General features: G+C 35.1%; 1 protein-coding gene across 1 annotated transcript in view; it reads left to right on the top strand.

Annotated features, from left to right (window-relative positions):
• LOC123522998 (insulin-like peptide receptor) overlaps positions 1–10725 on the top strand; it is a 49743-nt gene extending 39018 nt beyond the window's left edge. Inside the window, exons 19-28 of the mRNA XM_053549430.1 lie at positions 245–396; positions 725–899; positions 1121–1223; positions 1537–1604; positions 3421–3625; positions 3845–3977; positions 7028–7187; positions 7616–7745; positions 8628–8762; positions 9552–10725. Of these exons, the coding sequence (XP_053405405.1) occupies positions 245–396; positions 725–899; positions 1121–1223; positions 1537–1604; positions 3421–3625; positions 3845–3977; positions 7028–7187; positions 7616–7745; positions 8628–8762; positions 9552–10167 (1877 nt within the window). The 3' untranslated portion in view covers positions 10168–10725. The remainder of the gene's footprint in view (positions 1–244; positions 397–724; positions 900–1120; positions 1224–1536; positions 1605–3420; positions 3626–3844; positions 3978–7027; positions 7188–7615; positions 7746–8627; positions 8763–9551) is intronic.
• Positions 10726–18299: the final 7574 nt, after the last annotated feature.

The raw sequence follows: 18299 nt of genomic DNA, 5'->3' as shown, positions 1-18299 counted from the left end.
GTGTAATACAGTTAGACCAGTACTAAATGCAAGTGTATTTACTGATAAAAGCTTGTGCATTATTTAACAGTTTGGTAGTTTGTGCCATTGAAAAATACACATTAAATTTATTTAGATATATTGACGGGACCTTAAGATGAGTTTGATTGAAGGGTGGTGTACAAATTATTTGAGGTAGAGCAAACAAAGTTTGACTGTATTGATAATTGCCAACAACTACATTGTTTCATTTGCATTACTTCAGGTGAAGCGGACACAATAAATTCAAGTCTGGTTGAAGTGAAGTTTATAGTCAACAGGACAGGAGCTGTTCATATTAAGTGGCTGGATCCACCGAATCCAAATGGTCTTATACTAACTTACGATATTGAATACATGAATCAAAACATAAAAAATGTAAGTGTTATTTATATTTTATTGTTGTTTTTTTTTGGTGTTTTTTTCTAGAGTTGAATGGAATACACTAGGGTAAAAAGAACTGTCTTTTGTACAGTACACATTTTAGCTCTTTTTTTTTTCAGGGGTAAGCTTTAATAACAAGGTAGATCACAGAAAAAAATATGTTTAAATGTTTCCATGTTAGGGAGAGATTTGGTCTAAAGTTTAATGAAACTGACCTTTTGTCAAGCAATGTTTCTTCTGCAGTTGATGGGTAATTTCTTGTCCCTGTATCACTTGACTGGCCTATGATTTAGATTGATAATTATTAATGTCCTATTTTTAGGTGAAGCCAAATTTGATATGTATTCCTTATGCAAAATATCGTGATGTTGGAAAGGGCGGACATATCTTAGAAAAACTTGATCCGGGAAACTACACGTTAAGACTGCGTGCTACGTCACTTGCAGGAAAAGGCTCATGGACTGAACATGTCACCTTTGCAATACCAGATCTCCATTGTAAGTTTTGTTTTTTTACCCATTTACTATAGATAAAAATAAAGCCATAATGGTAATACACTCTCTGTTAATATATACATGTAGATACTTGTGAACACCATATTTTGTCTTCAAAAAATATAATCACTTAGGACTATGCCATTCGTGAAAATATTGCATCTCGCTGGACTGTATTTCGACCTTACACTCAAACAAACATATATTCCTTATGTGTATTTCAGCACAAGAATGGCCCAAGAATGGAATGGTGGCTGTGATCTGCAGTGTAGTTGTAGTTGTTTTTCTTCTCACTATTGTAGCAGTATGGTTCATCACAAAACGAAGGTAGGTATTCAGAGGATTTGTCGTATTTCAACTTCTATATTTGTTGTTCGGGGATAGGTTGTGTAGAGATTTTTTTAAGCCTCATAAAGTAAAACCTTCGAAAAATTCTGTAAAGTGAAATATGTGTGCATTTTAGAGTTGTAACAACATTTTGAGAATTTACTATGTTTGACCATGACAAATATTTATACAGTCATGTATAATGTCAGAGTTTGCTTTATCTGTAAGAGACCACTTTCTTCGTTTTGAGATTTAGAATACAAGATGTGTAGTGTATGATTACAGTTTAAAAATTGAGTAATTTTCTGTCTAGATTTGGCAAGCGTCTTCCAGAATCTATGCTGGTGTCCACCAATCCAGATTATATGGCTGATTATGCAGGTAGGGAATATTTTGAAAGCATGTTCTGTAACCATATACTTTCTATTATTTCAAGGTACAGAACCCTGATTAAAGATACAATGTTTACCTCAGCTAACCCTGATTATTATGAGACTTCTGGTAAGGTTCTGCTGTTGTAGTATGAGCACTTGTTGTTGAGCACTGCTTGGAACTGACCAAAAAGAGTATGATAAAAAGTGAAGTAGGTCCAAGGCTATAAAACTTGAGTTTGAAATGCAGCATTGCCATTGGTCAATTTTCAAGAATGAGCTCAGAATCATCCAATCATATGCTTGAATGCAGAGACTGGTCATCAGAAAGTCTGTAAATCGGCACAATATCAACCATATTGGGCTTCATTACAAAATTGTAAGTGTTGGCAGTTCTCATGAGAAAAGAGGTAATCTTGAGGATTTGAACAGATGCATGCCTGCAACAAAATCTGATGTTAATTGCCTAAAGCAAGCTGGTAGTACTACTTAAAAACCAGGAATCCTTTTATATTAAGAGTATGTCATATAGTGAGTGCAAATACAGTTTATATAGAGCATTGAATCTCAATGACCCCAGTTGACCTTAAATATTTACAACACTTAATACTTATACAGCTGCCACAAGGCTACATGCACACATGTTAGAGGAGACAAAAGAGTTTAATAATGGTTTGATTGGCTTTGGCAGTTAGGGGAAACAATATTGTTGTTTAAATATATAGAGCACAAAGTTCTGAAATATATTGAGCTTTTTCAGCTGTAAATATTGTAATGCTATGTTGAAAATGTTGTCCTACTTTGTGAAAGCACAGTATGGTTAATGTTGTGTATTACGAACAGATTGTACATGTATGATGCACAGAATGTTGTATCTTGTATTGAAACAGTGTTGTGTTTTTGTTTAAAACAGAAGACTATTTAAGCATCTTTTTGGACAACAAAGTGCAGAAAATGAATTCTTGGAATAAGATTGATTTCTGTGGATGTCAGCATGATGATTCAATTCTGAGCTTGTTCAGTGATTTCTTTTTTGTACACCCACTTTGGAAAAATCGGACATATTATGTGATGACATGTGCATCTGTCTGTCTGTCCTTCATAATTCATGTCTGGAGCATAACTAAATAACCATGCAAGGTATTGACTTTAAACTTGGCGTGTAGGTAGATAGCAATGAGACGATGTGCAGAGGACGTGAGCAAGCTCTGTAGGTCAAAGGTGAAGGTCACATAGTGAGTTAATAGGTTAAATGTATTTGTCATAGTTCATGTCCAGAGCATAACTTCAAACTGCCACACAAAAAAAATCAGTAGTTTCTTAACCTTTAGTATCCTGTCACCAATGCGTGCGTGCACGCACGCACGCACACACACACACCAAAAAAAAAAAAAAAAAAAAATCTGAATTTTGCTTTTTCTTTAAATTTTGCTTCTTTCCCCTTCAGGCATATATTGCCCCACTTGGCAGATCTCTTGTCTAAGTCATTGATTGCATTAGAAACAAATGTGAATATCATCTAAAACTCTTTATTTAAATACATCTCCTGTAGTGTAATTCGATTTTGGAAGTATTTCCTGAATAACCCTTGTCTGTTGTTAAACATCATGTGTTTTGGAATATTATATTTAAGTGTTATTGCTTTTTTTGGCTGAAAAGTAGCCCTCCCTTTTAGTAGAAGTTTTCATAGAAATATTTCTGCTACTAAATTAAAAGCTGGACATTTTCAGTGTTGAGTGGTCTTGCTGACTATTGGAGGAAGTTGTGTAATGTTAGCATTAGGCTATATTTCAACATGTATTTGTTCACCGTGTATTATGTTACAGTCTACGAACCTGATGAGTGGGAAGTGGAGCGTGACAATGTACAGTTGATCAGAGAATTAGGCCAGGGATCGTTTGGTATGGTATACGAGGGTCTCGTAATTCTGACAGAAGGAGGGGAGAAAACTCCTGTTGCTGTAAAAACGACCAACAAAAATAGCAATGACCATGATCGCTACCAGTTCTTACAGGAGGCTTCCATTATGAAGTAAGTCTCAGTCAGAACTAGTGATATTATTTTTACCTCAAACATACATATTGGTCCTTTGTAACAGGTTTTTTTTGTCATCTTTAAATCTCAAATCTAAGAGATCATTGCAGAGTAGTCAACAGATGTGTAATTGTTGTTTCTCTATCCTACATTTACCCGTTTCTACTGTATCCTGTTTACTGTAGAGATATGATTGACATGTGTGTTCTTTTGCAGACAATTCCATTGTTACCATGTTGTAAAGTTGATTGGTGTGGTTTCTCAGGGCCAACCTGCCTATTGCTTGATGGAGTTGATGCCACAGGGGGATCTGAAAAACTTCCTTCGGCTACATCGGCCAGATGAAGAGGTAATTTTTTAGAAAGATTTAGACAAATGTTTTGAAGGATAAAGGATAAATGAGCCACGCCATGAGAAAACCAACATAGTGGGTTTGCGACCAGCATGGATCCAGACCAGCCTGCGCATCCGCGCAGTCTGGTCAGGCTCCATGCTGTTCGCTTTTAAAGCCTATTGGAATTGGAGAAACTGTTAGCGAACAGCATGGAGCCTGACCAGACTGCGCGGATGCGCAGGCTGGTCTGGATCCATTCTGGTCGCAAACCCACTATGTTGGTTTTCTCATGGCGCGGCTCAAATGATTTTTAGCTCACATGTCACAAAGTGACAGTGTGAGCTTTTCTGATCGTGCAGCGTCCGTCGTGCGTCCGTGCGTAAACTTTTGCTTGTGACCTCTCTAGAGGTCACATTTTTCATGGGATCTTTATGAAAGTTGGTCAGAGTGTTCATCTTGATGATATCTAGGTCAAGTTCGAAACTGGGTCACGTGCGGTCAAAAACTAGGTCAGTAGGTCTAAAAATAGAAAAACCTTGTGACCTCTCTAGAGGCCATATTTTTCAAGAGATCTTCATGAAAATTGGTCAGAATGTTCATCTTGATGATATCTAGATCAAGTTCGAAACTGGGTCACATGCGGTCAAAAACTAGGTCAGTAGGTCTAAAAATAGAAAGACCTTGTGATGTCTCTAGAGGCCATATTTCTCAATGGATCTTCATGAAAATTTGTGAGAGTGTTCAGCTTGATGATATCTAGGTCAAGTTCATAACTGGGTCGTGTGCGTTCAAAAACTAGGTCAGTAGGTCGGAAAATAGAAAAACCTTGTGACCTCCCTGGAGGCCATATTTTTCATGAGATCTTCATGAAAATTGGTGAGAATGTTCACTTGATGATATCTAGGTCAAGTTCAAAAGTGCATCACGTGCCTTCAAAAACTAGGTCATTAGGTCAAATAATAGAAAAACCTTGTGATCTCTCTAGAGGTCATATTTTTCAATGGATCTTCATGAAAATTGGTCAGAATTTTTAGCTCACATGTCACAAAGTGACAGTGTGAGCTTTTCTGATCGTGCAGCGTCCGTCGTCCGTCCGTCCGTGCGTAAACTTTTGCTTGTGACCTCTCTAGAGGTCACATTTTTCATGGGATCTTTATGAAAGTTGGTCAGAATGTTCATCTTGATGATATCCAGGTCAAGTTCGAAACTGGGTCACGTGCGGTCAAAAACTAGGTCAGTAGGTCTAAAAATAGAAAAACCTTGTGACCTCTAGAGGCCATATTTTTCACATGATCTTCATGAAAATTGGTCAGAATGTTCATCTTGATGATATCTAGGTCAAGTTTGAAACTGGGTCACATGCGGTCAAAAACTAGGTCAGTAGGTCAAATAATAGAAAAACCTTGTGACCTCTCTAGAGGCCATAATTTTCATGGGATCTGTATGAAAGTTGGTCTGAATATTCATCTTGATGATATCTAGGTCAAGTTCGAAACTGGGTCAGCTGCGGGCAAAAACTAGGTCAGTAGGTCTAAAAATAGAAAAACCTTGTGACCTCTGTAGAGGTCATACTTTTGAATGGATCTTCATGAAAATTGGTCAGAATGTTCATCTTGATGATATCTAGGTCAAGTTTGAAACTGGGTCACGTGCCATCAATAACTAGGTCAGTTGGTCAAATAATAAAAAAACCTTGTGACCTCTCTAGAAGCCATATTTTTCATGGGATCTTTATGAAAGTTGGTCAGAATGTTCATCTTGATGATATCTAGGTCAGATTCGAAACTGGGTCACGTGCGGTCAAAAACTAGGTCAGTAGGTCTAAAAATAGAAAAACCTTGTGACCTCTCTAGAGGCCATATTTTTCACATGATCTTCATGAAAATTGGTCAGAATGTTCATCTTGATGATATCTAGGTTATGTTCGAAACTGGGTCACGTGCCTTCAAAAACTAGGTCAGTAGGTCAAATAATAGAAAAACCTTGTGACCTCTCTAGAGGCCATACTTTTGAATGGATCTTCATGAAAATTGGTCAGAATGTTCATCTTGATGATGTCTAGGTCAGGTTCGAAACTGGGTCACGTGCCATCAATAACTAGGTCAGTAGGTCAAATAATGGTAAAACATTGTGACCTCTCTAGAGGCCATATTTTTCATGGGATCTGTATGAAAGTTGGTCTGAATGTTCATCTTGATGATATCTAGATCAATTTCGAAACTGGGTCAGCTGCGGTCAAAAACTAGGTCATTAGGTCTAAAAATAGAAAAAGCTTGTGACCTCTCTAAAGGCCATACTTTTGAGTGGATCTTCATGAAAATTGGTCAGAATGTTCATCTTGATGATATCTAGGTCAAGTTTGAAACTGGGTCAAGTGCCGTCAGTAACTAGGTCAGTAGGTCAAATAATGAAAAAACCTTGTGATCTCTCTAGAGGCCATATTTTTCATGGGATCTGTATGAAAGTTGGTCTGAATGTTCATCTTGATGATATCTAGGTCAGATTCAAAACTGGGTCACATGAGCTCAAAAACTAGGTCACTATGTCAAATAATAGAAAAAAAACGACGTCATACTCAGTTCAAAACTGGGTCATGTTGGGACAGGTGAGCGATTCAGGACCATCATGGTCCTCTTGTTAAACAAGTTAAATCTTGTATTTGCTGTTTAAGGCATCTTATATTTCATATTTTGAGTGGTCAGATGTGTACGTTAGTTATGATCAGAAATTAAAATAATAATGTCTATTTAAAAAAGAATTCCTGTAACTTTTGTAAAGAAACAGTTGGGATAGGAATTTGTGTTTTATTTAAAATGAGCATCTATTAATTTGTAGATACATTTATGATCAATTTTACTTACAACAGCTAAGATATAATCAGTCCTATAGAGTACTAGACTACGAAATTTAGTTTGGAAACCAGTATCAGTTCTCTTGTATCCTATTGGTTGTTACTGAACACTATTTCGAAATTGACCAATGGCAAGGAGGCATTCTGAGACTGGACTTCAAATTCAAATTTAATTATCTTGGAGCAGAGTTTCATTCATGTGACTTTCTTACAGGACAATGAAGGTCGCCAACCCCCAACCCTGAAACAGATTCTGCAAATGGCCGGAGAAATTGCAGATGGAATGGCGTATTTAGCGGATAAAAAATTTGTACATAGAGATTTAGCTGCTAGAAATTGTATGGTAGGGGCAGATATGACTGTCAAGATTGGAGGTGAGTGATAAGAAAGTTATGAAACTGTTTACTGTAAATTTAGATATTTTTTTATATAACCCAAACGCATTATGTTTATTGAGACTTGTCAGTGTTACATATATCTCTTTTTTTTTCAATATTATGTCAACAGATTACCATTTACAAGTGCCACATTGCTATGCAATACTTGCTGTCTCATATAATAACCATTGTTTACCATGGTTACCAAGGAATTGGCATCAGCTGCTCATGGTCACTGATTATACCTTCCACAGCAATGAATGATTTCAGAAAGTGGTACATACTTCCTCTAAACACGATTTAGTGATGTTGAATTTCTGCGTTATATGTATTTTAGTTACTGAGTTTTGATCTTTTTTGGTCTTCTGTTCGTAAATGATTTGATATGTGTATTTTTATTCAATACTTATGAAATCTTATTTCAGATTTTGGTATGACGAGGGATATATATGAGACAGACTATTATAGAAAGGGAAGTCGTGGTCTGTTACCTGTACGATGGATGGCCCCAGAATCCCTGAAAGATGGAGTGTTTACCAGCATGACAGATGTATGGTAAGTGAAGGAGCATTGTCTCATGAAGTCTTGTAATAAAATTTAATTTACACCCCCCCTACCCCCACCCACTCACACTGGAAGGTGGATACGTCATAGGTGGTACATTTAATTCCATCTTAGGTTATGACTACACTTCCTTGTTGTTTTTATGCCCCCGGCATCTACTAAAAGGGATGCAGGAGGCATATAGTGATTGTCTTGTCCATCCGTTTGTTCGTCCATCCGTACGAGGTTAACCAAATGGGACCATTTCGTCTAGCATCAATACCCCTTACTAGAATGACTTGATACTAATGCAGTTGTAACCTGTGACCATTCCTCATCTTCAGACATCACCTGACCTCAGTTTGACCTTGACATCATTTTGGACTAAGGTTGCTTTATATAGGCCATCTCTTGGTTAACCAAATGAGACCGTTCCGTCTAGCATCAATACCGCTTACAAGAATGAATTGATACTAATACAGATGTGACCTGTGACCATTCCTCATCTTCGAACATCACCTGACCTCAGTTTGACCTAGACCTCGTTTTGAACTTAGGTTGCTTTGTATCGACATCGTACATTAGACCTTTTTGTAATCTGACTTGAGACTGACAAAGTTTTGTCACAGTGGAGCATAATATAAAAAGTATAAGTTTAACTATATAATAATGAATTCTTTCAGAAAAGGGATGCCAATTCCTTAAACTTGGAATGTTTCATTCAAATCAATTCTACTGGAAAGTAAGAAAATCTTTCATGATCAAAAGTGCCAAAACAAAAAAAATTGCTTTTTGGTCACAATAGTTTTATTTTAGGTGTGTTATAATTAAAAAGGGGTACAAGATGACTTCCTGGTCATAGATATAAGTTACAGGTGGTGTTTTCCTTTTCAGGTCGTATGGTGTAGTATTGTGGGAGATGTCAACATTAGCAGCTCAACCTTACCAGGGACTCTCCAATGAGGAAGTCCTACGATACGTTGCATCAGCCAAAATAATGGACACACCTGAAAGATGTCCTACTAAACTGTAAGACAAAGTTTTCACTTTTGATAGATACTTTAATGTGAGAAGTAATTTGTTGTTAAATATTCTATGAAATGTGTCTATAAAGCTGCCCTGACCTCTACTGGAGATAAGATAGATAGATGTCCATTCTGTTTAACCATTACCCTGCTAAATTTCTATAATAAACTTGTCCATCTTCCAATTTGGACAGTACCATTAACTGTTAAAAGGGGTTCTTACCAAAAAGGTACTGGCTGAACAGCGAACAATGCAGATCATGATCAGACTGCACAGATGTGCAGGCTGATCATGATCTACACTGGTTGCAAAGGCAGAACCAATCGTATCCATCATGGTAAGGGTTAAGGTAGTTCTATACATTTGTATTTCTATTTGCAAACAATAACACTGAGATTTTAAAGCGTTATGATAAACTCACTTTAAAGAAAATTCTGCCAATAAAAGATAAAGCTGTTCATTTGATGTTGTGCTGTCAGACATTATTTAGATTATTTTTTTTCTCTTACAACTATACTTAATTTTTAGAAGGTGATATAATAACACTACTAGGTTAGGTTGCTATTTTTGAACATCTGCGACAGCCCCAGGTTTATATTCTAGGTTATCAGAATAAAATGTCCTTCAGCTATGACTTCCTTTGTATCAAACATGAAGAACTACCTTTAATGTAGGTTAAAACAGAAAAAATTGTACTTTTATCAAAGCTCCAGCAAATGAGGTATGATATTTAATATTGCTTAATTTTCTTTCAAGTAACTCAAATTTTCATTGATTTTGTTATTCTTTCAGGTATGATTTAATGGTGAAGTGTTGGAGATATAGACCAAAACAAAGACCTACATTTAAAGAAATCATAGAACTTATGTTACCAGACTTAGATCCTAGTTTTAGAGAAGTCTCGTATTTCTTCAGTGAAGAAAACGCTAAATACGAGGAGGCGAAACATAACGCCGGGGCCTCGAACAATCACGATTATTTTGACTCAATTGACGATGATGAAGAGGATAAGGACCCTCATTGTCCAATGAACGATTACGTAGACGAATCCCATCTACCGATGTTAGGGGCCGGGGCCTCGAACGGGCACAGTGTAGAACTTCAGGATATATTCAGTGATACAGGATCGTACCCACATTATAGTAGTTCCCATAACAAACAACACGATGGCTCAGCAGAAATATGTGATTGTAATGTATTTAGAGAGCAGGCAGGTGCTGCAGCTCAATCTAATATTGACTTTACCAGACAAGGTGTTTGCTCGAGCCCCAACAGCGCTATTGGGGGCTCAAGTGACGGAAGTAAAGAAAGCAGTAAAAGTTCAAACAGTAGTTACGCTCACATGAACGGACTTAGTGTAGCCAATGGTCACGTACCTGTACACTTACAACGGACTACACCATGCTAGCACAACTCCCCTCTCTCATAATGGCTCAGTGTGATAACCTGTTATGTAAGATGCTCAGTACAGATTCTTTTGGATGCCCATGTTGGAGATAAAGTTGTTGTGTGATACTCTTTAAGAAAATTTATAGAGATTACAAACTGCAAAAGATGGATAAATTTACTTACGATAGTAAAATGTTCATCTTGGAATAGTTATGCCAAAACCACTGTGTTTTTAAAATGATTTTCTACGTTTGTGCCAACCAGTGTTACAGTGCCGAGGGTTTTCTAGTGTTTTCATATTGAATTACAATATAGTGATTTGAACACGAATATGTGGTAGTGAAAGGATAAAGTTGCAGGTTCAAACTTTCAGAATGAGCACAGATTATTACAAGGTATTGTGGGTAAAGAATTAGGGGAGGTCACTCTAGGTGCCTTTTTTTGAGAGGGGAGGTAATTCAACAATCAGTCTTTGACTGAACGGTATTTCCACATTGTGATAATCAGACAATCAGCTTTTACTTGCTGAAACTGTCATTTCTCTACATTTGTACAGTATGCCTTGTCCTTTACATGTGCTATTCTTGGTCTATAACATAGTTTCTAGTTTTATGAGTCATTCATACTGAGAAATTATACTCGGCTAGTGTCACTATTACCATAAAGAGTCAGTTAAACTGTTCCGTGAAATATGAAAGCTAAAATTTTGTAATTTGATCTTGAAATGTCAGTAAAGGTTCTAGTGTTCTAGGATTATATGGTACGGTTCATAACTATGGTCATTGGCTTAATACATTTCTTGTTACACATCATTTCAATTAATGTCTGAGCTGTCAATTCTGTAGTGGTTTTATCATGCATTTGGAAGATTTTTTTTTTAATGTTTGCTAGAATATACCATCAGTAGGAAATACCGTAGAGATTCCCTGTAATTTTCAAGTTCAAAAATTCCTAATAGTCATATCGTCTTATACACAGACTAGGGTAAAAAAAAGATTGTTGTTAATGGTGCAATCAGAGCTAGAAAGCAGTTGGTAAGTCAATGTATTAGAGATATTTTTTCATAGAGTGACTTTTAAACATCACACAGATGGTAATTTTAAGTATATTGATAAACATATTTAGAAATATTTAACTGCAGTATTTTGAAATGGAAATGAAAGATTGCTGGAAATATATAAAATGATTTCCATCAGATGTATATAAACAGTAAGGAATCAAGAAGTTGGAACACAGCTAACAAAAGAGTTAAAAAGTGTGGCACAATTCAGAGGATAAGTCAGCAAGAACTTACTGAATAAGCTATATTGTTACATTAACTTATCATACTATGAAAAGTACAACTTGTGGTTTAAGTTGTCTTACTGTATGAGAACATATCAAAATTTTGTTTAATGGTCCAGATGAGAAAAAAAATTATTACTGGTAAAATGCCCTTTAAACGACCATACAGTCAGAGTATGATAAATAAAAAGTATGTTTTTTAATAGATTATGTGTATTATACAATAGACAGTTTGATGAAAATACTTTGGCAAATTTCAAAACATGTGTTAAATTGTATAAGCTTTACTATATAATGTATGAAACAGTCACGGATCTGAGTTAAACAACAAAAATTTTAAGGGTAAAAGATTAAACAAGATTTTTAACCCGGTATTGGTTTATGCAGAAATTAACTGTAATACTAACCTCAGAATTCACTGATGACATTCAGACAAAATGTAGTGATGACAACATTTGAGAAAAGGAAAAATTAAGAAATATTTTACTTCATATAGTTATAGATTTTACGGTAAGGAAAGATTTGGGTTTTTTACGCTAAGGGAAGGCGCAGTTTCTTATATTAAAGGAAGTTAAAGTTTTCTGTTAAGGAAAGAAATAGTTATAACGTTAATGGAATTGTTGTGATATTGCTTTATTTTACGGTGTTTTAAGAGTGTTATTTCTACAGTAACGCAAACATTTGTATATGCCTTATTTTCTCATGAATATACCAAATCTAACTTTTGTGAGTACTTGAAAATGAAAAAAGGCAGTATGATCAGTACTTTATAGAAGTGTATGTTTTCTTCTCTGTAAGGAAACTGTTATTAACCTTTACCCTGCTAAATTTCTAAAATGGACTGGTCCATCATTCAGTTTGGGCAGCACCACTTATTATTCAAAGGGGTTTTCCATGAAAATTTACTGAATGAATAGCAATCAGTGCAGACCATGATCAGCCTGCACGGATCTTGGTCTGCACTGATAGCAAAGGCAGAATCACATGCCGCCAACAGGCTAAAGGTTGAAAGTGATAAACTGTAGGAAAAATATTTTTTATGTAAAATGTTGATACATACAACCCCAATGGTTTGATAAAATCAGAGTATTAGCTTTTTGCAAACTTAATCGTTGTCAGAATAAAAATTCTGATAAAGGAAAATCTCATAAAGTTACAGTTGAGTCTTATATAGTGATATACACTGTATACAAGTGACACCTTGTCGTGTTAACTTCCAGATCCTAGGTGACAAAAGTCAGAGTGACTACAACACTTAAGCTTTCTGTCAAAAATTCCACCAGAGTGATTATATCTTTTCTCATTTCATGCTGGAAAGCATACGTTCTTTTGTGGAATACTGCTTTTTACCACTTATAAAACCATTTTCTTTGTATTTTTGTACAGACCATTTGTAAAATGGCAAATGCTGAAGTATCCTGCAGAATACTTACAGTTTTGTTAGATGCATACTTAACTCTTCCAAATAAAGACATGCAAACACACTGTCTCTAACAGCTTAATCATAGAACTACAATTCTGGTTACTGGTAGTTACAGGTAGCTGTCAGATATAACATTACACCAAACAAGTTTACTTTACAATATTTTTTTTTTTTTAAATTTTTACTTTGAAGCTACTGTCTGTCGATGAATGAATGCTTATTATTTTGCCTCCGCAGGGTGTGTCATGTTTTGTTTCATTTTGATTTAGAATATTCCTGTAATGTGCACGAGTATGTGATAGTACAGTTTTCTGGGAAATTGTACTAGTAGTTATAGATGTGTAAGGGGGAAAATTTTGGTGAAGTGTGTTGTAGGTGTGGATAGTAAGAGTTATACTTCAAAAGGCAGCTATTGTATTCTATGTATAACACTGAATAAGACATTGTGTTGAGATTACGACATGTGTGTGGGAAGAATGCTTGTTTATCAGACTAATTTTCATTTATTCACTTACATTATGATGTGTAACAGGTTTCACAAAGGATTTCTAGAATTGGTTTGACATTTTGGTTTGAAAGATGTGTTTGTTTGTTCAGAAAGTGTGCCGAGTAAATGAGAGATTGGAATATTTCTGTAATTTCCACAAACAATGCTCTGAATATAATGTTACAACACACACATTTTTCTGTCCTGTTTACAGTATATCATAACATGTCAACATAAAATGTCAGTTTTCCAGCATTGTACACGACAAAGTCCCAAACATATGGTTAATTTTCTGCTGAAACATCTGTGTTATATTCTGTTACGCATATTCCCTGATTTACAAAGAAGGTATTGCTGTTCTATGCACAAAAGAAAAAAGTCCATAAATTTGTATACTTGTATTTCAAACTGTTTAATAGGCAAACTGAGTGCATTTAGATAGTGAAAGATGCATTTATATAGAGTCATACACCTAAACATGCAAACTGCTAGTACTCTGATTTTACAATCAATTTACTGTTACATGTAAAGAGGAGCTGTACATCCTTACTTCATTATTGCACCACCATATTTACATTTCAGCCTTAAAGGGGTACTCGACACTGATCTATGATTTGAGCCGTGCCATGAGAAAACCAACATAGTGGGTTTGCGATCAGCATGGATCCAGACCAGCCTGCGCATCCGCGCAGTCTGGTCAGGATCCATGCTGTTCGCTAACAGTTTCTCTAATGGCAATAGACTTTGAAAGCGAACAGCATGGATCCTGACCAGACTGCGCGGATGCGCAGGCTGGTCTGGATCCATGCTGGTCGCAAACCCACTATGTTGGTTTTCTCATGGCGTGGCTCATTTATTTACGTTATAGTATATTACTCAACCAGTTATTTTATAGTTATACTATATTACTGGACCATTAAATGATATAGACATAGGCTGTTTTGTCAAATAAAATCTTGCTTTCATAGTCACTGTGTGACTATATGTGAAGTGTCGAAAACATGTGCCAAGTTGTCAGAACAATAATTTGACCATGAAACTCGTAATTAATTTACCTTTTCCCAGTTAAAAATGACTTTTGTAAAAAGAAAAGTGAAGTATGACACTTTATATCGATTGTCAGGTGTTTTCCTAACCTGTTAATTTATTCAGTAACTGTTGCTCAGTTTATGATTAAAAATAGTTATATTTTTTTGTGGGTAATCTATGTCTGTGAAATTGTTAAAAAGTAGAACCGGAATCTTTACTGACTGCCGTAGAAGATGTGAACCCATCAGATGACATTACCTTTCATGAACAGACTTGATCAAACCGAGTTTGCTATTATTTTGCTTGGTAGCATTGTAAGCTTCCAAAGAATCTTCTTAAATATTTTATTTACATTTAAATCATGTAGAGTAACATTGCAATTTTTCTGCATCATTTGTATTTTATATATGAAACAGCTTTACCACATTTCAAAACTTGATTGTAACTTATGTAAATGTTTGTAACTATGTAATTATTTATTTATTTTTACCATCATTTTGTATATTGTACTCATACCTCGTGTAAATGTTGACTGAATGTAGCTCTGTGGAGATAATTCTTTGTTGCTTTGTTATGGAATTTTTACGTAAAGTCAGCTGGCTATTTATAGCTTCTGTGCTTTTGATAATGTAACTTGATGTTGAAGTCCCTTCAGGTAAGTCAGGGTTATGAATGCCCCTTTTTGATCTTTTTGTCAGGAATAATCCATGATATATTTAGTAATTGAAAGTAGTTTTACATTACTGATCTATAGATTTGTCTTGGAAACTTTGTCTTGGTGATAAACTGAGCCGACAGATTTGCACATTTTTCCGAGTTTGATTATTAAGAAATTTGTTAAAGGAAGTCAGCTGTTATTTGTAACACATGTTTAATTTTATATAAAAGAACACAATATAATCTAGTGTTTTGAACGAAAAGAAAAAAAGTAAATAAATAAATTGTGAAATTTTTATATTCATTTTGAGAAGAGAAATATGTTTTTGCTCACAATCAAAATAATTTATCTCTCAAACCGGTAGTAATTGTGCCAGATGTTGTAAACCTATCAAGATAAACACACAACTTGCTGACATTTTGTATAAGGGTAACATGTTGTTTTGTTTCTGTGATATTAATATCTGTATATTGTGTATAGATGTTTTAACATTTTCTTATTTGACATTTTAGCAGACATTGAACCATTTCAAATCAATCTGTTGATTAATTCATTGGTTACTCTCTCTATTTATGTAAATTCGGTAAACAAACTGTATTTGGCAGTCTTATTTCAAAATATTCTCTGAATTGTTGTCCAATGGAAGATACACATTTACCGAGTCTCATAACCTTTAACACAATTAAGTCATCAAAGGTTATTTAGATGAGTGGTCTGTTGTTAGTTGGGGTACTTGCATTTCACGAGACCATGACATAAACATCTTTACCAATCAGGAATTGAGTGAAATTTACGGTGTATCTTTTTTACCTCAGGGGGAGTTTTGTTCTTATGAATGCTGTATACATATTACTTAGTAACTCAGAATTTTATTCAGTTATAAAGCTTTCTTGTTAATAGATTCACTGTAGAATAATGTTTAGATTATTTTATCAATATTTAAAACTTTCTGGAAAGACATTTCTCAGGATTGTATATGATTATCTGGGTATTTTATACAGCATTGCCAGCATGGAACTTAGTTAGTCATTCTCATCTGTTACTAACAGTCCATCCATCCATCCATCCATCCATCCATCCATCCATCAAAATGATTATACACCTTATCCAACCAAGTTATCATCCATCCAACACATTCTTTCCTGTCCTATTCCATCCCTCCAAGTTTCAATTGAACAGACTCTTACCAAGTATTACCTTCGCAGTTTAAATGGGGGGAAATCCTAACAGCCAGCCATATACTAGGTGTATATCTGCACTAATATGTATCATTTTTGGTTAAACTTTTTGATTTAATTTCCAATTTATCAGTGATTTGATAGAAACTGATCGTTTTTGAATAAAACCAGACAAGAGTGCTGTATAGAAGCCCTAGTTCTGCTTCAGTTGCTTGTTAGGTCAGGTTACATACACGTTCAATGGGAGTTCTTCAGTGGCACTGAGCGTGACTCGAACACAAAAATAGGGCCTATATATGTATAGGCCTATATAGGAGCCCTATATTTGGAGTCACATAGTGTTACTAAGGAGGCCGTTTCATTTCCAAAATAGCGTCATCCAGACACACACAGTTGCTTTCTACACTCATTTAGTAAGCTTATTTCTAAAAGTGTTTTATCATATCAACATTAGTGGATAGCCTATGTGATATGTATAGGCCTATATAGGAGCCCTATATTTGGAGTCACATAGTGTTACTAAGGAGGCCGTTCCATTTCCAAAATAGCGTCATCCAGACACACACAGTTGCTTTCTACACTCATTTAGTAAGCTTATTTCTAATTTCATATCAACATTATTGGATAGCCTATGTGATAATGTCATACTGACTTTGGACCCGAATTTTTAAATATTGATTTGTTATATTTTTATCAACTTCACAGGGTAGACCATTTATTATTAAAACACTTTTTACATTGTCTGGCAATGCTGAAAGAAATACTGTATACTGTAAAATCATTAATATTCATGCGGGACATACTTTCGTGGACTTCATGGTTGAATTATTCTTTGCAACCAAGTCTAACAAACATAAATATCTGTTTTATTTTATCTTTACTATTTGAGAACAACAAATTCTTAGTCCCTCAAAAGTGCCTTCTTTGATGGTACCTCAAAATTTCAGGTCCACGAAATTTAATGATTTTATGGTATTGTTCTGGTAGAGTTAACCTATTTTAATCATTATTTTAGAGATATATTCTTCTTTAACACAACAGACCTCAAGAGTATTTGCTGGATCTGATAGAGATTTATTAAATACATACTTTCTTTTAAATCATTATTTTTGTTAAGTTTAACATATGAAGAAAACCATTAGCAAGGAGTATGCTATAAGAAACAAACATAACCACTCCTTCCTATTATTAAAGTTTTGTATACCTTACAAGGTATAATAACAAAATTGTACAGGAAAGAATCTTGTAACCCCTGCTATAATATTACCAAAAGCATGCACAATAGCCATTTTTTGGCAACATGTATGATGTTCCAATAAGTTGAAGTTACCTTAAATTATATGTTAAAAAATCAACAATAGGCAATGATGTTCCTTCAGTGATATTGGCATTCCTTAACCTAAGTCATCACTAGAGCTACCCCCTGGTGCAGATAAAGGTTTAGTCATGCCAGTAACAAAGGCATGCCATTGCTGTTTTAGTTGTGTGTTATTGCATGGCTTTAAATGCATCTCTTGCTCATGTTCTTGCCTTTATAACTTAACATTCTTTTCCTGTTTGTTTTTTTGTGCACAAGCAAACAAGTTACACATCTGATTGCTTGCACATGCAAACATGCTGACAAGCTTGCACAAGCAAACATGATAAAAGGTCTACTTGCTTGCACAAGCAAATATGTTTGCAGACTCGACATGCTTATCTCAAGCTTTTACTTATTTAATTTACTTCTTTAGTTATGTATAACCTGTTTTTAATGAGTTGTGTATTTCACAAGGTTGTGAGAACAAAACTATTTTGCTAAGTTTTTCACTATATTTGTTATTGCTGCGATCTCTGATAATGATAGAAAAATCTGCACATTGAAAATTTTTCAGGTAGAAACAAAATCAGTCAGTGATTACTTTTCTAAATTTTTTGGAAGCAGAAAAAGAGGCTAATAGTTAAAATCCTATTTTTGTCTTGATTTTCTTTTTAACCTTTACCCTGCTAAATTTCTAAAATGGACTGGGTCCGTCATTTAATTTGGGCAATACCATTTATTATTCTAAGGAGTGTTCACTGAAAAATTTACTGACTGAATAGCGAACAGTGC

The sequence above is a fragment of the Mercenaria mercenaria genome, chromosome 8 (genome assembly GCF_021730395.1).
Source record: "Mercenaria mercenaria strain notata chromosome 8, MADL_Memer_1, whole genome shotgun sequence".
Classification (NCBI taxonomy): Eukaryota; Metazoa; Mollusca; class Bivalvia; order Venerida; family Veneridae; genus Mercenaria; species Mercenaria mercenaria.
The sequence above is the reverse complement of the archived record's forward strand: the minus strand, read 5'-3'. Positions and strand labels throughout refer to the sequence as shown.